This window comes from Moschus berezovskii, chromosome 12 (genome assembly GCF_049115385.1).
Source record: "Moschus berezovskii isolate FMDL1 chromosome 12, NW_MosBer_1.0, whole genome shotgun sequence".
Classification (NCBI taxonomy): domain Eukaryota; kingdom Metazoa; phylum Chordata; class Mammalia; order Artiodactyla; family Moschidae; genus Moschus; species Moschus berezovskii.
The window spans coordinates 30,747,330-30,765,473 of NC_142471.1; the positions used below are offsets into that span (position 1 = coordinate 30,747,330).

Genomic DNA, 18,144 nt, shown 5'->3' on the forward strand with positions numbered 1-18,144 from the left:
AGTTCAGTTCAGTCGCTCAGTCGTGTCCGACTCTCCGCGACCCCATGAATCACAGCACGCCAGGCCTCCCTGTCCATCACCAACTCCCGGAGTACACTCAAACTCATGTCCACAGAGTCGGTGATGCCATCCAGCCATCTCATTCTCCGTCGTCCCCTTCTCCTCCCGCCCCCAACCTTTCCCAGCATCAGAGTCTTTTCCAGTGAGTCAACTCGTCGCATGAGGTGGCCAAAGTATTGCAGTTTCAGCTTTAGCATCAGTCCCTCCAATGAACATCCAGGATTGATCTCCTTTAGAATGGACTGGTTGGATCTCCTTGCAGTATAAGGGACTCTCAAGAGTCTTCTCCAACACCACAGTTCAAAAGCATCGATTCTTCGGCGATCAGCCTTCTTCACAGTCCAACTCTCACAACCATACATGACCACGGGAAAAACCATTGCCTTGACTAGACGGACCTTGGTTGGCAAAGTAATGTCTCTGCTTTTTAATATACTATCAAGGTTGGTCATAACTTTCCTTCCAAGGAGCAAGCGTCTTTTAATTTCATGGCTGCAATCAGCATCTGCAGTGATTTTGGAGCCCAAAAAAACAAAGTCTGACACTGTTTCCACTGTTTTTCCATCTATTTCCCATGAAGTGATGGGACCAGATGCCATGATCTTTGTTTTCTGAATGTTGAGCTTCAAACCAACCTTTTCACTCTCCTCTTTCACTTTTTAGTAAGCATCTAACTATTCCTAAAGTTAAAGTCACTCAGTCGTGTCCAACTGTGACCCCATGGACCATACAGTCCATGGAATTCTCCAGGCCAGAATACTGGAGTAGTAGCCTTTCCCTTCTCCAAGGGATCTTCCCAACCCAGGGATCAAACCCAGGTCTCCTGCACTGCAGGCGGATTCTTTACCAGCTGAGCCATGGAGGAAGCCTGACTATTCCTAAAGGACTTTTGGAATACTTTGAATACTTTTGAATACCTTGAATATTTCAAATTTAAATTTGAAATAAATTGAAAAATTTAATCAAATATTTAATTATTTTAAATTTAAATATTTAAATATTTTAAAATCATAAGTTTAGTTGCAAAGCATGTATTTTCTGCCATATTATGTATTTTGTACACATCTCAAATGTTTCCATGTTAATTTAACTCTAATTTGTGGAAAACACTTGCCACAATATTGGCAAAACCAGTCCTCATTGTCTAACTAGTCAGCTAAATCAGATTTACTTTTTTTGAAGTTCGTGTCTTAAAAAGTTCTTGCTTTAGCCAGTCAATTATCTTTTAAAGATTTAAAAATAAAAAAAAAATGTGCTTTTATATTTATGCACATAGTTACCATTTTGTGTTCTTCATTTATTTCTGTAAATACAAACTTCTATCTGGTATAATTTTCTTCCTGAAGGACTTTAACTTTTTTTACAGTTCAAGTCTGCTGGGTGATGAATTCTTTTAACTTTTGCATAGCTGGAAAAGTCTTTATTTTGCCTTAATTTTTGAAATATTTTCTTTGTATCCACCCAAATTTCTTTCAGCGCTTTGCTCCACTCTTCTCTGGCTTGTATTGTTTCCAATGAGAAGTCTGTTGTTATTCTTATCTTTCTTTCTCTGTAATATAGTGTCTCATTTTTCTCTGGCTGTTTTTAATATTTTCTTCTTCATTATTGGTTTTAAGCAACTTATGATATAGCTTGTTGTGAGTCCTTTTATGTTTTTTGTGCTTCGAGTTTATGAAGCTTTTTGAACCTCATGCTTTATTGTTTTCATTAAATTTGAAAAATTTGTAGCTATTTTTTCTTCAAATTTTTTTCCTGTCCCTTTTTCTCTTCTTTGGGGACTTCAGTTACACACATATAGGCTGCTTGGAATTGTGCCACAACTCATAGATGCTCTGCTCATTTTCTTTTAAGTTTTGTTTTCTCCTATTTTAAATAATTTTCATTGCTATGACCCCAGTTTCAGTAATCTTTGTGCAAAAAAGAAAAAAGAATCTTCGTGCTATATCTTATTTAGTAGTAATCTATCCAATGTAGTTTCGTATCTCAGACACATCTCTAGTTGATCTATTTGAGTATTTTTTTTAATATATAATTTTCATTTATCTACTCAGTCTTTCCTTTAGCTTTTGAGCATATGAAATACATAGTAACTATTTTAACCTTCTTGTCTACTAATTCTGTCATCTGTGTCATTTCTGGGTTGGTTCTGAATGATTATTTTTTCTCTTCATAAAAGGTAGTATTTTCATGTGTTTTTGTATGCCTAGTGAATTTCAGTTGGATGCCAGTGTCCTATTACTTTCACAACAAGCACAATACAAATGCTTTGTTTTACAGTTCTGGAGGTCTAAAGTCCAAAATAGGTTAGCAGAGTTGGTTCCTTCTGGAGATTTAAGGAAAGAATTCATTTCCTTGCCTTTTCCAGCCGTTAGACACTGTCCGAATCCCTTGACTTATAGCCCCATGTCACTCTAACCTCTACTTCTAGTACATCTCTTTTTGGTTCTGTTTTCAGATCATAGTGAGATAATACCTTCAACGTGTTGGTAAAATAGTGATCAACCAGAATTCTGTACTACTGAAATAGTCTTTGAAGAATGAAGACAAAGTAGGCATTTGCAAACAAACCAAAATGAATACATTTTGTCACTAGCAGACTAATAAAGACACATCTAAAATATAATGTGTGTGTATGTGCTCAGTCGTGTCTGACTCCTTGCAACCCCTGACTGTACCCCACAAGGCCATGGAATTTTCCAGGCAAAAATACTGGAGTGGGTTGCCATTTCCTCCTCCAGGGAAAATCTTCCTGACCTGGGAATCAAACCCAAGTCTCCTATGTCTCCTACAGTGGCAGGTGGATTTTTTACCACTGAGCCACCTTTGATCTGAAAATATAAGGATACAGAGAGTTAAAGTTGTAGCCAATAAAATACAGTAGTCAAAGCAAGCTGATTTACAATATTAATATCAGCAAAAAACATTATTGGAGATATAGAGAGGTGTCACCTAATGATTTAATAGGTTCAAATTATAAGAAAGATAAAATAATTGCAAATTATTATGTACCTAATAAGTTGGCTTCAGTAAAACAAAAACGGAGCTGCAAGGGGATAGGGACAAATCTGTTGTTCTGGTGGGATTTTTTATCACTCAGTAATTGATAGATAAAACAGACCAAAAAAATATCAGTAGACATATAGAAGATTTGAACAGCACAGTTAACAAGCTTAAGTTAATGAATATATAAAATAATTCACCTAAAAATTAAGAACAAACTTATTCTTTTCAAGCACATAGAAAATTATACCCTTTAAAATTACTAATTGTATGTTATATAAGTATCATCTCAAACTATTGAGATTTGTCAATTTTGGTCTTCATATTGGTGAAGATACCTAAGTTTGATTATATATCGAGTTGTTGAGACTGTGAGGAAGCAGGTACTCTTATCCATTGTGGTAGAAATGTAGATTGATACTTTCTGTGGATGGCAATATAACAGGGTTTCTCAAAACTATTAATGTCCACAACTATGACTTAGCAGATCAATTTCTAGATAGTATCCTACAGATATATACATTTAAAAATGATATTTATTGGGAAATCCCTAGTGATCCAGTGAGTTAGTACTTGGTTTTCATTCAGTTCAGTTCAGTCGCTCAGTTGTGTCCGACTCTTTGCGATTCCATGAATCACAGCATGCTAGGCCTCCTTGTCTATAACCAACTGCTGGAGTCTACCCAAACCCATGTCCATTGAGTCAGTGATGCCATCCAACCATCTCATCCTCTGTCGTCACCTTTTTCTCTTCTCAGTCTTTCCCAGCATCAGAGTTTTTTCGAATGAGTCAGCTCTTCACATCAGGTGGCCAAAGTATTGGAGTTTCAGCTTCATCACGAGTCCTTCCAGTGAACACCCAGGACTGATCTGCTTTAGGATGGACTGGTTGGATCTCCTTGCAGAGTCTTCTCCAACACCGCAGTTCAAAAGCATCAATTCTTCAGTGCTCAGCTTTCTTTATAGTCCAACTCTTAACAGCCGTACATGACTACTGGAAAAACCATAGCCTTGACTAGACGGACCTTTGTTGACAAAGTAATGTCTCTGCTTTTGAATATGCTGTCTAGGTTGGTCATAACTTTCCTTCCAAGGAGTAAGCATCTTTTAATTTCATGGCTGCAGTCACCATCTGCAGTGATTTTGGAGCCCAGAAAAATAAAGTCAGCCACTGTTTCCACATCTATTTCCTGTGAAGTGATGGGATGGGATGCCATGATCTTAGTTTTCTGAATGTTGAGCTTTAAGCTAACTTTTTCACTCTCCTCTTTCACTTTTATCAAGAGGCTCTTTAGTTCTTCTTCACTTTCTGCCATAAGGGTGATGTCATCTGAGGTTGAGGTTATTGATATTTGAGGTTATTGATATCTGAGGTTATTGATATTTCTCCCAGCAATCTTAATTCCCACTTGTGCTTCCTCCAGCCCAGAGTTTCTCATGATGTACTCTGCATAAAAGTTAAATAAGCAGCATGACAATATACAACCTTAATGTACTGCTTTTCCTATTTGGAACCAGTCTGTTGTTCCATGTCCAGTTCTAACTGTTGCTTCCTGACCTGCATACAGGTTTCTCAGGAGGCAGGTCAGGTGGTCTGGTATTCCCATCTCCTTCAGAATTTTCCACAGTTTATTGTGATCCACACAGTCAAAGGCTTTGGCATAGTCAATAAAGCAGAAATAGATGTTTTTTTGAAACTCTTTTGCTTTTTCCATGATCCAGAAGATGTTGGCAATTTGATTTCTGGTTCCTCTGCCTTTTCTAAAACCAGCTTGAACATCTGGAAATTCATAGTTCACGTATTCCTGAAGTCTCCCTTGGAGAATTTTGAGCATTACTTTGCTAGTGTGTGAGATGAGTGCAATTGTGTGGTAGTTTGAGCATTCTTTGGCATTGCCTTTCTTTGGGATTGGAATGAAAAACTGACCTTTTCCAATCCTGTGGCCTCTGCTGAGTTTTCCAAATTTGCTGGCATATTGAGTGCAGCACTTTCACAGCATCATTTTTAAGGATTTAAAATCGCTCACCTGGAATTCCATCACCTCCACTAGCTTTGTTTGTAGTAATGCTTCCTAAGGCGCACTTGATTTCACATTCCAGGATGTCTGGCTCTAGGTGAGTGTGAGTGATCATAACATCGTGATTATCTAGGTCATGAAGATCTTTTTTTGTACAGTTCTCCGTGTATTCTTGCCACCTCTTCTTAATATCTTCTGTTTCTGTTAGGTCCATACCATTTCTGTCCTTCATTGAGCCTGTCTTTGAATGAAATGTTCCCTTGGTATCTCTAATTTTCTTGAAGAGATCTCTAGTCTTTCTCATTCTATTGTTTTCCTCTATTTCTTTGCACTGATCACTGAGGAAGGCTTTCTTATGTCTCCTTGCTATTGTTTGGAACTCTGCATTCAAATGGGTATATCTTTCCTTTTCTCCTTTGCTTTTCACTTCTCTTCTTTTCACAGCTATTTGTAAGGCCTCCTCAGACAGCCATTTTGCTTTTTTGCATTTCTTTTTCTGAGCCCAAATTCAATCCCTGGTCAGGAGACTAATATCTTGGGAGCTGCACAGCACGAACAACAACAGAAAAGATGTTTATTCAAGGTGGTTCATTGCAGCAGGCTAGTAAATTATGGACTTATGCAGCTGTGTAAAAGGATAGGGAGGTTCTTTGGATACTTTTGTTAGAACATCTCCAAGTTAAATTAAGTGAAAAAATCAGAATGCAGAGAGTATGCATAGTATGATCCTATTTATATTTAAAAAATGGAAGTCTGTGTTTTTGTTTCTTTGTGCATAAAGTATCTTTTTTATTGAAGAGTACAGAGGAAATGGGTAACATTGGTTGCAAGTAGATGGAATTTGAATGCCCAGGAGATAGCGGAGGGAAGAAAAATTTTCACTGTATGCCTTATGGTTTTATATATGTGTATATGTTTTTGTCATATGTATAGCTATATATATTATATAATTTCAAATTAAATTTTAATTTAAAAATTTTAACTAAATATAACCAGTCATCTAAGATTGTTGATCAAAAGCCATGTCAGTGAGGGATATTTATAATGTGCTGCTTTATGGCTCTGATGTTTGTGACTTACCAGAGTATGCTTCTTGAGAGTTAGTGTTTTTTGCATCTTTATATACATACTTACAGTGTCCATAGCCCAACGCTTTGTATGTAGTTGAAATTGATATCTTGGTTTAATTCTATTTATTAACAGTGCAAGACTGCCTTGTACTTGCGGAATTTTATATTATTTCATTTGATCCTCAGAACTGCCTGTGTAGTGGGCTTTTATTTGTGTGGGACATTTTTTTGTGTTTTCAAATTAGAATGTGTAATTTTGGCTAAATATTTTAACTTAAAGTAATTTATTGCATGTGTTTATAAGTTACTATGTGATAACATAATGCCTTTATTGAGTATGGAATTAGAGGAAATGATCTGGTAGGTCCTTTTCACCTCTGTGTAGAAGAGTAGTTGAATGAATGAATACATGTTAGTAGTACAAGATGATCAAGGTGAATATTTGCTTTATGCATTTTGAGTTCCTTTTTAAAATGATCTCCCACCTCCAAAAGACACCTGACTTCACTGATCAGGTCATCCATGCTATTAAACTAAATTATATTAAACTATTAATTACTGGTTATTAATGTCAGTGACATTTTAATTAACACCACTGTTTTATAGGGCTGTTTTCAAACAGTCTAGTTTGTCAAAGCCATTTGACTAGATGAATGAAAAATTTGTACAGTACCTCATGCTTTTTCTTTGTGTTTCCTCCTATTCCTTTGGTTCATCTGATTATTATTTTTTTCATTTAGCACAGTACTTTGGTATTTTGTTTCCGGATGTCGAATCTGAAACTGTTGTTAGTGTCTTTTAATGGCAGTGTGTATAGGGTGAATAGTAAGGAAACAAAGAAGTTACAGAGATATAGCCACCTAAGGTAAAAGGTCCAGAACTTCTTTTTATTATGTTTTGTAGTCAGGAAATAATGAAGAACAAAGGCTTAAATGTAATGAGTGAATGAATGTGCTGCCCTTAATTGCCAATTTTAAAAGCTGGAAACTCTTGTCTATTTTCCATATAGGAAAAAAATGTGAATTTATGTCCATTTACATCCATTGAATTTGCATGTGATATTCTTCTGCTTGGTTCTGCCAGTGAGTTAACTCCATGTTCCTCTCCACAGGGTGGAGAATGCTTGCACCAAGCTTGTCCAAGCAGCCCAGATGCTTCAGTCAGACCCTTACTCAGTGCCTGCTCGAGATTATCTAATTGATGGGTCAAGAGGCATCCTCTCTGGCACATCAGACCTGCTCCTCACTTTCGACGAGGCTGAGGTAAGGTACCCCGAGGCCCAAGCAGACCTCTTCCTGACAAAAAGCCCAGTCGTAAAGATAATAATGGAGGATTGAGGATTGTTTAGGATGAGAAAACGTTGGCTAGCTACACATCTGAATCACTGTGTTTTCTACTTATCGTTAACACAATTGATTGAATACTCTGAAATATATTTTCAGGTTCGTAAAATTATTAGAGTTTGCAAAGGAATTTTGGAATATCTTACAGTGGCAGAGGTGGTAGAAACTATGGAAGATTTGGTCACTTACACAAAGAATCTTGGACCAGGTTAGTCATATGCTACTTTTATAATAAAATGTTCTATGAATTGTCCTTGGTTGATCAAGAGGAAAAGGGCACTCCTCCCTGCTTTTTTTGTGGAAGGTAGGTAATGATGCTTTGGATTTTTGGTTGTCTCTGCTCTCTTGATGGAGCTGACTCTGTGCTTCTACTGAAGAGAAATCATTGTCTCTGAAAGCTGAATCTGCTTTCTGCAAATCCTGGGCCCTGTCTAATGAACTGAACTAGATATTGGAAATGTTGCTGGAGAATGTAGGAAATATTTTTCTATTACTGCAATGCTTAAGGCCACCCTGAATCCTGACCTCTTCATTCCACATTATACAGCATTCCTTCACTGTCTGCCAGCTGGCCTGAGCTCTCTGTGACCTCTTAGCTTGCTAATTAGCCTGCCTGCTATTATGGATTCATGCCCTTGCCCAAGACTGCATAATATAATCAGACCTAGGAGAGAAAAGCTTCTGTAGCTAAATCTCTGATTGTGTAGTCATCTGAGAATTAAATATTCAAAATACATGAACAGATACCAGCTTTTGGTATTATAGACATATAGCATGAACTTGAGGCTCCTTAAAGTATAAATGAGACTAATGATAAGACATATTAGATGTTTAATTTGTTAGTATTAAGGATCACATATCATTTTATAAAATTGTTTTTCTTACATAAAATGATATTTAATTAATAGTATTTTCTAGATGTTCCAGTGCAGTCATTCTGTAAACTTAATGACAGTTAAGAATTTCTCTGAGCTATCATTGAAGATCACTGAGAAATGGCTTCAGAGAAGTACCCTTTAAACTTGTTCCTAGCACTATGAAGAAATCTTATTTCTTCAGATGAAATCTAATGCAAAATCTCAACATATAAAAGACAAAAATGGAGCCAGTGTGGATCAAGCAGGGGTATCTCCACCTTTCCATCTCCCTTTGGGTACCCCTTGAGAATCTGTGAAACTACTTAAGAAATTCTAAGAGCAGTTTGAAAATCAAAGTATTAGAGACTCACATAGCACTCTTGAATAATAACCAAAGTAAACAAAAATTTCTAGCAGGCTAATTCTGAAATACCAGATTGTTTCAAATGCTGTCATCACCATAATTACATTTATAACATTTTTTGTTTGTTTGTTTTTAATTATGAAAGTGAGACCCCTCCTTATTTTGGGCAAATTGGAAAGTAGAGAAAAATTTAAAGATGGAAACAAAACATGTTATTGTAATTCTTACGATTTTTTTCAGCTGCTAGATTCTCAGTACAGACACACCTCATTTTATTGTGCTTCATTTTCTTGTGTTTCACACATACTGTGTTCTTACAAATTGAAGGTTTATGGCAACCCTATCTCAAGCAAGTTATTTGGTGCCATTTTTCTACTTCATGTCTCTGTTACATTTTGGTAATTCTCACAATATTTCAAATTTTTTCATTATTATTATATTAGTTATGGTGACCTGTGATCACTGATCTTTGATGTTACTGTTGAAAAGATCATAATTCATTGAAAGCTTAGATGATAGTTGGCATTTTTTAGCAATAAAGTATTTTAAATTAGGGTATGTATATTATGTTTTTCGGAGAAGGCAATGGCAAGCCACTCCAGTACTATTGCCTAGAAAATCCCATGGATGGAGGAGCCTGGTAGGCTGCAGTCCGTGGGGTCGCTAAGGGTCGAACACGACTGAGCGACTTCACTTTCACTTTTCACTTTCACACATTGGAGAAGGAAATGGCAACCCACTCCAGTGTTCTTGCCTGGAGAATCCCAGGGATGGGGGAGCCTGGTGGGCTTCCGTCTATGGGGTCACACAGAGTCGGATACGACTGAAGTGACTTAGCAGCAGCATTATGTTTTTAGACAGTGCTATTGCACACTTAATAGACTACAGTATAGTGGAGATATAACTTTTATATTCCCTGGGAAACCCAAACATTCCTATCACTGACTTTATTGTGATATTCACTTTGTTGCAGTGGTTTGGAACTGAATCTAAAATATCTTTGAGGCGTGTCTGTAGTAGGCTCACATGAGGTTCTTATACATACAGGCTCAGTGGCCAGGTACATGACTTGAAAACTGGTGTGGAAGCCAGGCAAGGTATTCCCCTGCTCACCACTTGTGAATTGTTTTTTTTCAAATATATATTTATTAATTTCAACAGTTTAAACATATTTGTGAATGTATGTCAAATGTGTGAAGATTATGTCACATTTAGGATTTATATTTATTAAATTAATTTTAACGAGAAGAATACATTTGCCTTAAGTTAGAACTGTTCTGCAAAATTCAGTGTCATAAATGATAGAGTTCAGTGATAGTATGTATGTTTAAATAAGTGGGCAGTTTGGACTTTCATAGTAATTCATAGTGGATATAGGCTCAGAAAGCCTGACTCTGGATTGTTTCACTACTCACCCTGTACAATTTATTCCCTGTGCCTCAGGAATGACTAAGATGGCCAAGATGATTGACGAGAGGCAGCAGGAACTGACTCACCAGGAGCATCGAGTGATGTTGGTGAACTCAATGAACACTGTGAAAGAGTTGCTGCCAGTTCTCATTTCAGGTATTTTCTGTCTGTACTTTATCTTACAGAAGGAAAAAAAAACGTGTTTATATGTTCTAAACTCTGGTGTTCATTTTCTTTTCTGTTTAGTTGCATGTCCTTCAGCCTGGGTAAAAATGCAGCTGGTTACCTAAGAGCCAGGATTCATTTTCTTTAATGCTCTCCTCCTGCTCTTTGTGTGAAGCTGCCCTCCTATTGCCTACTGCTGTTTTCTTGAAGTTCTAACAGTCTGCTTTTCTTCTCTAGGAACTCTATTGTTTTGGATGTATGGATCTTGACCCCTTTATTTATATTTGGGAAAAAAAATTAGGAGCTGGAATAGATCTGGAACACTATATAGTAGAGAAGTGAGTCCACAACCCTTTCCTAGCTCTTCTCTATGTTGAAGAGCTGATGGTCTATACCAACTAGGATCACCTTTCCAGTGGGCAGAGCCCAGAAATGCAAACATGACGGCTGCTCTCTCAACTAGCAAAAGAGAATTGTGCTTATTAAGAGTCTAGTATATATCAGATATCTCTAGTATGTAAATTTTCTTAGTCAAGTTATGTGTTAGTTGGTTTAACTCTAAGAGGGTTTCTTTATTTTCAAAATCTTTTAAGGCATGTCACTGTAACTCCCCAGCTACTGCCTTCCTGCTTTGTCATTTTTCAGGTAGGACTAAAATAGGAGATGTGAGTATAAGAGTTCAGAAAGCCCTTATATAAACTAGAAAATAAATTGTAAGTAGAGTCTTATAGTCTTCTCAAAAATATGTTTTTTGAGGCCAACTATTCTATGTGGCAGAAAGGCTATTGGGAAAAATATTTCTTTCTAATTTGGGTAACTCAGTAAAATGTTGATTAATCTTTGTTTTTATAATTTTATTAGTTTATGAAAAGATATTTTCTTTTCCAATGTTTCATTATTATTTTCTTCTTTACTTGTAGGGATTAGATAGTCCTTCCTATATGTTAAGAGAAATCATGGAAGATAAACTCAACACTGGGATCTTCCACTAGGATTGAGGCAGCAGCATACTTTGGTTACAGTTTGACTGACTGTTTTTATCTTGTCCCATTAGGTTTGTGTTAGATGGGACCAGTGTTAGTCCTGGGATGATAACTGATTTAGAAACAGTGGATATTTTGTGACTCTGGATCTTCAGTACATGCATGTTAACTTAGTTCTCTGATCATGATGTGGTGATGTTTTGTACCTTCAGTTTTTTTTTACAGTGAAGGTTGCTGATATTGGAATTTTAATAGCAGACTTGCAGTGTTTATTTTCATATTCTTTTTAAGATCTTAGAAGCCCAAAACATGTTCAAAGTGTGAAGCATCTTGTGTGACTATTGTAATACAGCAAGATTACATTCCAAACTTAGTTTCTGATCTTTTATTTTTACAGCTATGAAGATTTTTGTAACAACTAAAAACTCCAAAAACCAAGGAATTGAAGAAGCTTTGAAAAATCGCAATTTTACTGTAGAAAAGATGAGCGCTGAAATTAATGAGATTATTCGTGTATTACAACTCACTTCCTGGGATGAAGATGCCTGGGCCAGCAAGGTAAGTGTTAATGGGGAAGAAATAAGAAAAATCTCCAATTCTCCCCTCTTGGGGGTCTCATATTTTATCTTATAATTTCGTGCAGCATAAGACTACTTAGATATTATGAAAGTAATTTCTTCTTTATTTTTATTTCATGAATTACTTGCTGCTTTTGCACTTTTCCATTGTTTTCAGGTAGAACAAATAAATAGGTATGTGGGGTGAATGTTGGTTGAAAGCTGAGATATGTAGCTTTTCTTTCAAACTGGAGTCTCATTTATTGAGTTGGTGGAGGAGTTCTGCTGTGGTGTATACTCCCCTGGGTAGGAGCCCTGCCTTGCCTTGCACGTGGGTGGTTGTTGCTAGGTTACTAAGTAAGATACAGAATATGCCTACGGCTGAATTTTATGGAAAACTTTTCTTAATCAGCTTTTGACCCAGAGAAATCTACAAAGGAAAATGTAGGCATTCCTAGGTGTGTCCCTTTATCATTCCATTTTCCCTAAAGAAAGCTTCTCTGAAATATTAGTTTTCATATTGTCTGTTAGTTTGAGGAGTCCCTTTCCCCTTGGTCTATAGTTTCCTGTTGGACTCCACCAGGGCTGGTAGATTCCTCCTAGACCCCAGCAGCAGGGGTTTGAGGTGCTGCTGCTCTGGCCTGCTTCTCCCTGTTTAGTGATTGGAAACAAGAGACACTTCTCTTATAGGAGCCCAAGATGCAGGCAGTGGGGGGAACCCACTGTCTCTAGGACCCAGCTTCCCCTACCGTGTGGACTCAAATGTTATCTCCAGGGCCACCCAGCAGGCTGGTAGCACACTGCAGAGGGGATTTTGTCGTATGATTTCCACAGGGTGTCCAGTAGGGCTCTGTTTGTCCTCTAGGACACCTTAAAGTTAAGGTCGGAGCTGGGCCTAAATTATCAATTCTGTCTCTTTTGTTGCCCAGGAAGTTAAACGAAATGTGTAGGAGAAATTAGTTAGATTATCTTAACCATGGATTTGTTTTCAGAGGCATGAAATTATTGAACAAGTCCTGAGACTATATTTTAAATCCATATGGTAAAATCATATAAAGTCTTTGATATTTTACTTAATTTTGCTTTTGCATGTTTGACAACTTTCACTTCCCTGTTATGACTTCTTTATGCATCTTTTTTTTTGTTCTCTTGTTTGTTTTATTCTTTTTCTCACGTTTAGAAGGTAAGCTTTCTCTTGCCCTTTAGTTTCTTTCTTGCTTAAAAAGAGAAAAAGCATGTCTGTGAGGTTTTCTTGTGCTGTGTGCCATGCCTTATTCTGTGTGCCGGTGTGTAACACTGTGCTCGATTATGCGTCAGAATGTGACTTAATATGGGACTTGGGGCTGTGCTGGGCAGAATGTTTAGCTCAAAAGGAGCTGTTTTTTGGGGGGAAGCAAGAGGAAAGACATTAATATGGGATGTCAGGCTTTCTATATTTGGTGGGTGCTTTCCTCTCTTTGGGGACTTCCCTGGTGGCTCAGTGGTAAAGGATCACCCTGCCAGTGCAGGAGATGTGGGTTCAGTCCCTGGGTCGGGAAGATCTCCTGGAGATGGAGGATCTCCTGAAAGAAATGGCAGTCCACTCCAATATTCTTGCCTGGGAAATCTCATGGACAGAGGAGCCTGATGGGCCATAATCATGGGGTCACAAAGAGTCGGACACGACTGAGCAACTAAACAATTCCTCTCTTTGAGCAGGCTCCTGGGAACTGCTTTGATCTGGTCATTCCCACTGACTTCTTTTGAGGGGCAGATTTCCCCATGTGGGTGACCCCTAAGTTATCTGTGGATCCTGCTCTTAGCAAAGGAAACTTCCAGCTGATGCCATCTCTGTATTTGCCTCTCCTGCCAGTTTCCTTTGCAGGCTCTGGAATTTGGCTTTTGGAGATGCATCATTGAGGTTTTAAGCCATAATGAAAATAGGTAGGCTAGAGAGTCTCAATGACCTGTCCTTCACAGTAATCCAAGCCTGCAGAATCAAAAGGAAAAAGTCAGGTGTACCTCAAGTTTTTCCTAACTTCAGTCCCTGGCTCACTGCATGTTCTGCTGTCTGAGCTGTGAATCAGCCGTCGTTCTCTATGACCTCATGTTCCCCTAACCTAATCTCTTTCCTTATTCTCTTCCTTTTGCTTCTAGCAGATGAGAAATACTAAAAAATGAGGAGCAGGCACTGCAACCGTCATGTTTCTATTTTCAGAGGGGAAAAGTCATCCATCAATTAATAAATAAGTCACTGAGCTTTACTTTGTGAAAATTTGAGAGCTACTTCTTTAAAGACCAAAACCAAATCTGTGGTCACTTGAGGTTTTCAGGAGGAAGATTAGGCACTTGGGGGCATATACAAGGGAAATAGACCTGGTCCCCACTGTGTACAGTCTAATACCCATCTCAGTTTTATGCGGATCTGGAAGGAATCAGGCTGTTAGGATACTGTAAAACTATCAGAATAAAAGGAAATAAATTAGCTCAGCCAAAAGAAGCTTAAGTACAAAATGACATCAGAATGAGCAATGAATATTTATTTTTTAACTTCCTTTTGCTTTTGTTATACATTTACCTGATTCAAAAATCAAAATGCTATAAAAAGATATTTATGACATAGCTAACTCTCATCCCAATCCCTTTCCACTCTATCTCCCTTTCCCACTAAGAGAAATTGTTTTTATTAGTTGTAAAAATATTTAGAAAAAAATTTTACCCTGAAAATGGAAATAAATAACTAGGGTTTTAGTTATTTTTCAGTTCAGTAGCGTTATGCATCTTTCATTGCTCACCTGTAAGCAGTGAATTAATCAGACCCTGTGTCTATCTGTGACCCCTGGGCTCCCATTCTGTTGAATACATGCAATATTTTTACCTCCTCTCACCCACTACCAATAAAGAATTAACTTTGTCTTACCATACTTGTTTCATGCCTCCCCATTGGTGCAGTTTTCTCCTGGGAAGTGATGATTCCTCTAGAAAAGTGGGGGAAGAAAGTAAGTGGAAAAAATTCTTGATAAAAGTGTGTCTTGCCGAATAAATTAAGATTTTAAAGAGGCAATGCAATAGCTGACTATTTTATGTTTTATACCTACATTCAGATGGCTGATTTACAAATATAAAAGTAATTTGACTTTAAACCCTTCCTTTTATTTTGAAAATAAAAATTTCCCCCTCCTTAAATCAATAATCATCTTATAATGATTATTAAAAACTAGTTTAGCATTTTTCCTGAGAATACATTATGAGACAAAAAAATTTAGGGATTAAACAGAATTCACATTTTACCCTTTGTAAATTTAGCAATATATATTAATCTTTTTTTTGGTGTTTATATTACTTGTAATTTGATGCATGTTAAGAATAAAGAGGAAGTGAGCAAAATTTTAGAAACGTTTCATTACTGAGAATTTTTGAACCCTATGAGGTGTTCCTGTAACTGCGTCCTGAGTCAGTTACTCAGAATTTGTCCCTGTGGTGTGTCTTCTCCCACTGTGGGCCTAGGTTGATGGTGGGTAAATGCAGTAAGTGACTCAGATGTCTTTTTGCAGATTAGAGTACCAAAGAAGGAAACACTGCTTAGAACATGTGATCCTATAATACTTTCCCTTACTGCAGACCACTGGGGTTTAAGTGTTGATTTTTATTTCAGTTTTGAAAAAAATAAGGTTATATATGAGCTTTTTATGAGTCTTTTAATGTGACGCAGTATTAGTATTCTAGTATGCAGCTAACACAACAAAGGATTTATCTCTTAGAATCTGAGATAAATAGTTAATTTAAGCGTTTATATATCTTACCCTCTCCCCCAACCAAAGGAGAAAAGCCCACTATGTTAAATTGACATTTCCTTTCTGATCCAAGTGATCTTGTGGATACAACTGATTGTGTGCACATTGCTGGTGCAGAATTGTAGCACTGAGAAGGTATTCTTAGAGATGAGGAACTGATACCTGGGAGGCTTGCCGGGAGGTTCAGGGCTAGACAACTCTCTCTCCATGGTTAAATGTAGTTTACAAGATTTTGTGTTACTGCCCAATTTAACTTTCCAAAAACATCTTTGTTTAAAATATGGATTTGGAGTTAGAAATATGGTCAGAAAAGGAATGGAGTGGGAAGGGTGGGGACAAGAGGTGTTAGTGGAAAAAGGAGAGTAGGTTGGGCAGTGAATGAGAGGGGGTCCTTAGTCCCATATTTAAAATTTTCAAGAGCATGAGATTGCAGGAGCTCACTTTTCCTACCACACTTCCTCTTGACTGTTTGTGGGAGGAACTCAGTGGTTCTTGGTATTAATATTATTCAGTGTTCTTTAGGTCTAACTCTGTATTAAATTTCAGAAGTGTTTCAGTTCCTGGAAAAGCATGGAAAAAGAAGTCTTTTAGGTTGTCCTTCTGACTTTCAGTATGTGTGGCAGAGTTTCAAGGAACTGTGTTTCTTTTCATTTAAAACCTGAACTCCTGAGAGTTTTACAATAAAAGGAACCAGAGCAGGAGGGTCCAGAACCCTGCCAGCTGTCCCCAGAGCTGCACAACTGTATCTGATCTTTTTTATATTCACTAAAAAACAAAACAAAACCCAACAACAATAAACAGAGAAGAGGTTGGTAAAGACTTTTCTCTTTCCCACATTTGAGATATAGAGAAAAGTACTTAGTGAAGGTGCAGTTTTTTCTCTTCTATTTCATACCCAGAGTGTACTCTGGGTACTTAGACCTACATGGCAAGGTTTAAATAAAAGCTCTGTGGTACATAATGTAGTTGGCCACAGAGTTATGGTTATTTTCATCCTTTATAAATATCTCAAAATTGCTTCTTAGTCCTAGTTGAATTTATTTATATTATATCTAGTGTTAGTATACTTCTGTTGTTGCTTATGTCAGAATTCTGTTACTTCCATAATAAACACTCCCCTTCAAAAGAAATTCTTATGACATTCTTAGGACACCAAAATGTTTGTTCCTATAGTCATTTTTGCTTTTAATGTGGTTGGTCAAAAAGTTTGTTGGGGACTCGAACAAACTTCTTGGTCAACCCAATAGGTATGACATTTAACTGTATTGTGTTTAAATGATTATTTGCAACTTGTCTTATTCTAGAAAAAATTTAATGTGGCCCTCCCAGTGACTGTTTTAAATCTTCAAAATTGTCTACAATTTATTCTGTTAAAAATTTTGCTAATTAATTGAATTTCCCAGTTTAAAAATGCATCTTCATTGCATATTTGCCATTGATTCCTTTTAGGAGAAAATGATAATAATTATAAGAAATAATGTTAACTTCTTCATATTGTCACATCTCCTCAGGACCAAATTAGTCACATCCTTAAAGTCAGATTCTTTCCTTGAAGTGTGGTAGCCATGCTTTATTAGGGAGAGAAAAAACAGTGACTTTTGAGGATACTGAATGCTGAGCAAAACTGGTTTTTCTAGTGTGTTTCAAATCATTTTTGGGCAGTGGTGAGTAAAAGCAGTTATTTAGGTTAGTAAGAATTATGAATTTGATTTATAGAGCTAATTTTCTGGGCAGTGGCAGTATTAACCTATCCAAAATTGGCAAAGCAGAAGATTTGCTGACTACTGTAAAAGGTTAGTGGAATCTTTGACAGCTCTCTTTGGTAAAAGAGAAAAAATTCTTGAATTTCATCTAACAGAAAATAATGAGATTTGAGATCAAATGGGGCTTCTAGGACTGAGCCCCTTAATTTAAAATTGAAGTTAAATGAAGCAATGAGGGAAAAAAGTAGAACCTAACATGCAAGAAATGCTCAATTAAGGTTAGTTTCCTAACTAATAGCTATTAATGCTAGAGTAGACACTAGAAAATTTCTGATCTTTGTTTCTTCTTAAATTTAGATTTTGAAATATAATAAATATTGAAATTTTCACTGAATATATATGTGTATTAGATAAATGGTTATTAAGAGATTTTAAATTAAGTATTTTTACATGACTTCAGTTTCTCCTCTTCAGCATGTGCACAGTATTTCCTAGATGAGAGATTGTGAATTTTAAAAAAATCTATATGTAGACAAAGTCCTGTAAATTGTATTAGACCCTGAAGGCTATCCAGCTCTGAGGTTGGGTATTGCCTGAGACTTTCTTTAAAACTATATTAATTTGGGCCTTGCTAATTTGGAATTAAACTAAAGTTGACTTTTGAAGGCAAGGTTTGCTGTACAGAGTGATTAGAACAAGATGGAGGAGGAACAAATATTTCAGAATCAAAGCACTTAAATGCCATTTGTCTACTTGCACTAAATACAAATGGATTTTAAAATAGATCCTCCTGCGACTCAGTCTTTTATTGATAGATAGCTATCATAATTTCATACACCTC

The 18,144-nt window shown here is 36.8% G+C and overlaps 1 protein-coding gene across 3 annotated transcripts in view; it reads left to right on the plus strand.

The window, feature by feature from the left end:
• The window catches only part of VCL (vinculin), a 112,910-nt gene that overhangs the window by 60,291 nt on the left and 34,475 nt on the right, over window positions 1–18,144 (plus strand). For all 3 annotated transcript variants that reach the window (XM_055425394.2, XM_055425393.2, XM_055425395.2), the window contains exons 3-6: window positions 7,260–7,410; window positions 7,591–7,699; window positions 10,156–10,278; window positions 11,668–11,828. In XM_055425394.2, coding sequence (XP_055281369.1) covers window positions 7,260–7,410; window positions 7,591–7,699; window positions 10,156–10,278; window positions 11,668–11,828 — 544 coding nt within the window. The remainder of the gene's footprint in view (window positions 1–7,259; window positions 7,411–7,590; window positions 7,700–10,155; window positions 10,279–11,667; window positions 11,829–18,144) is intronic.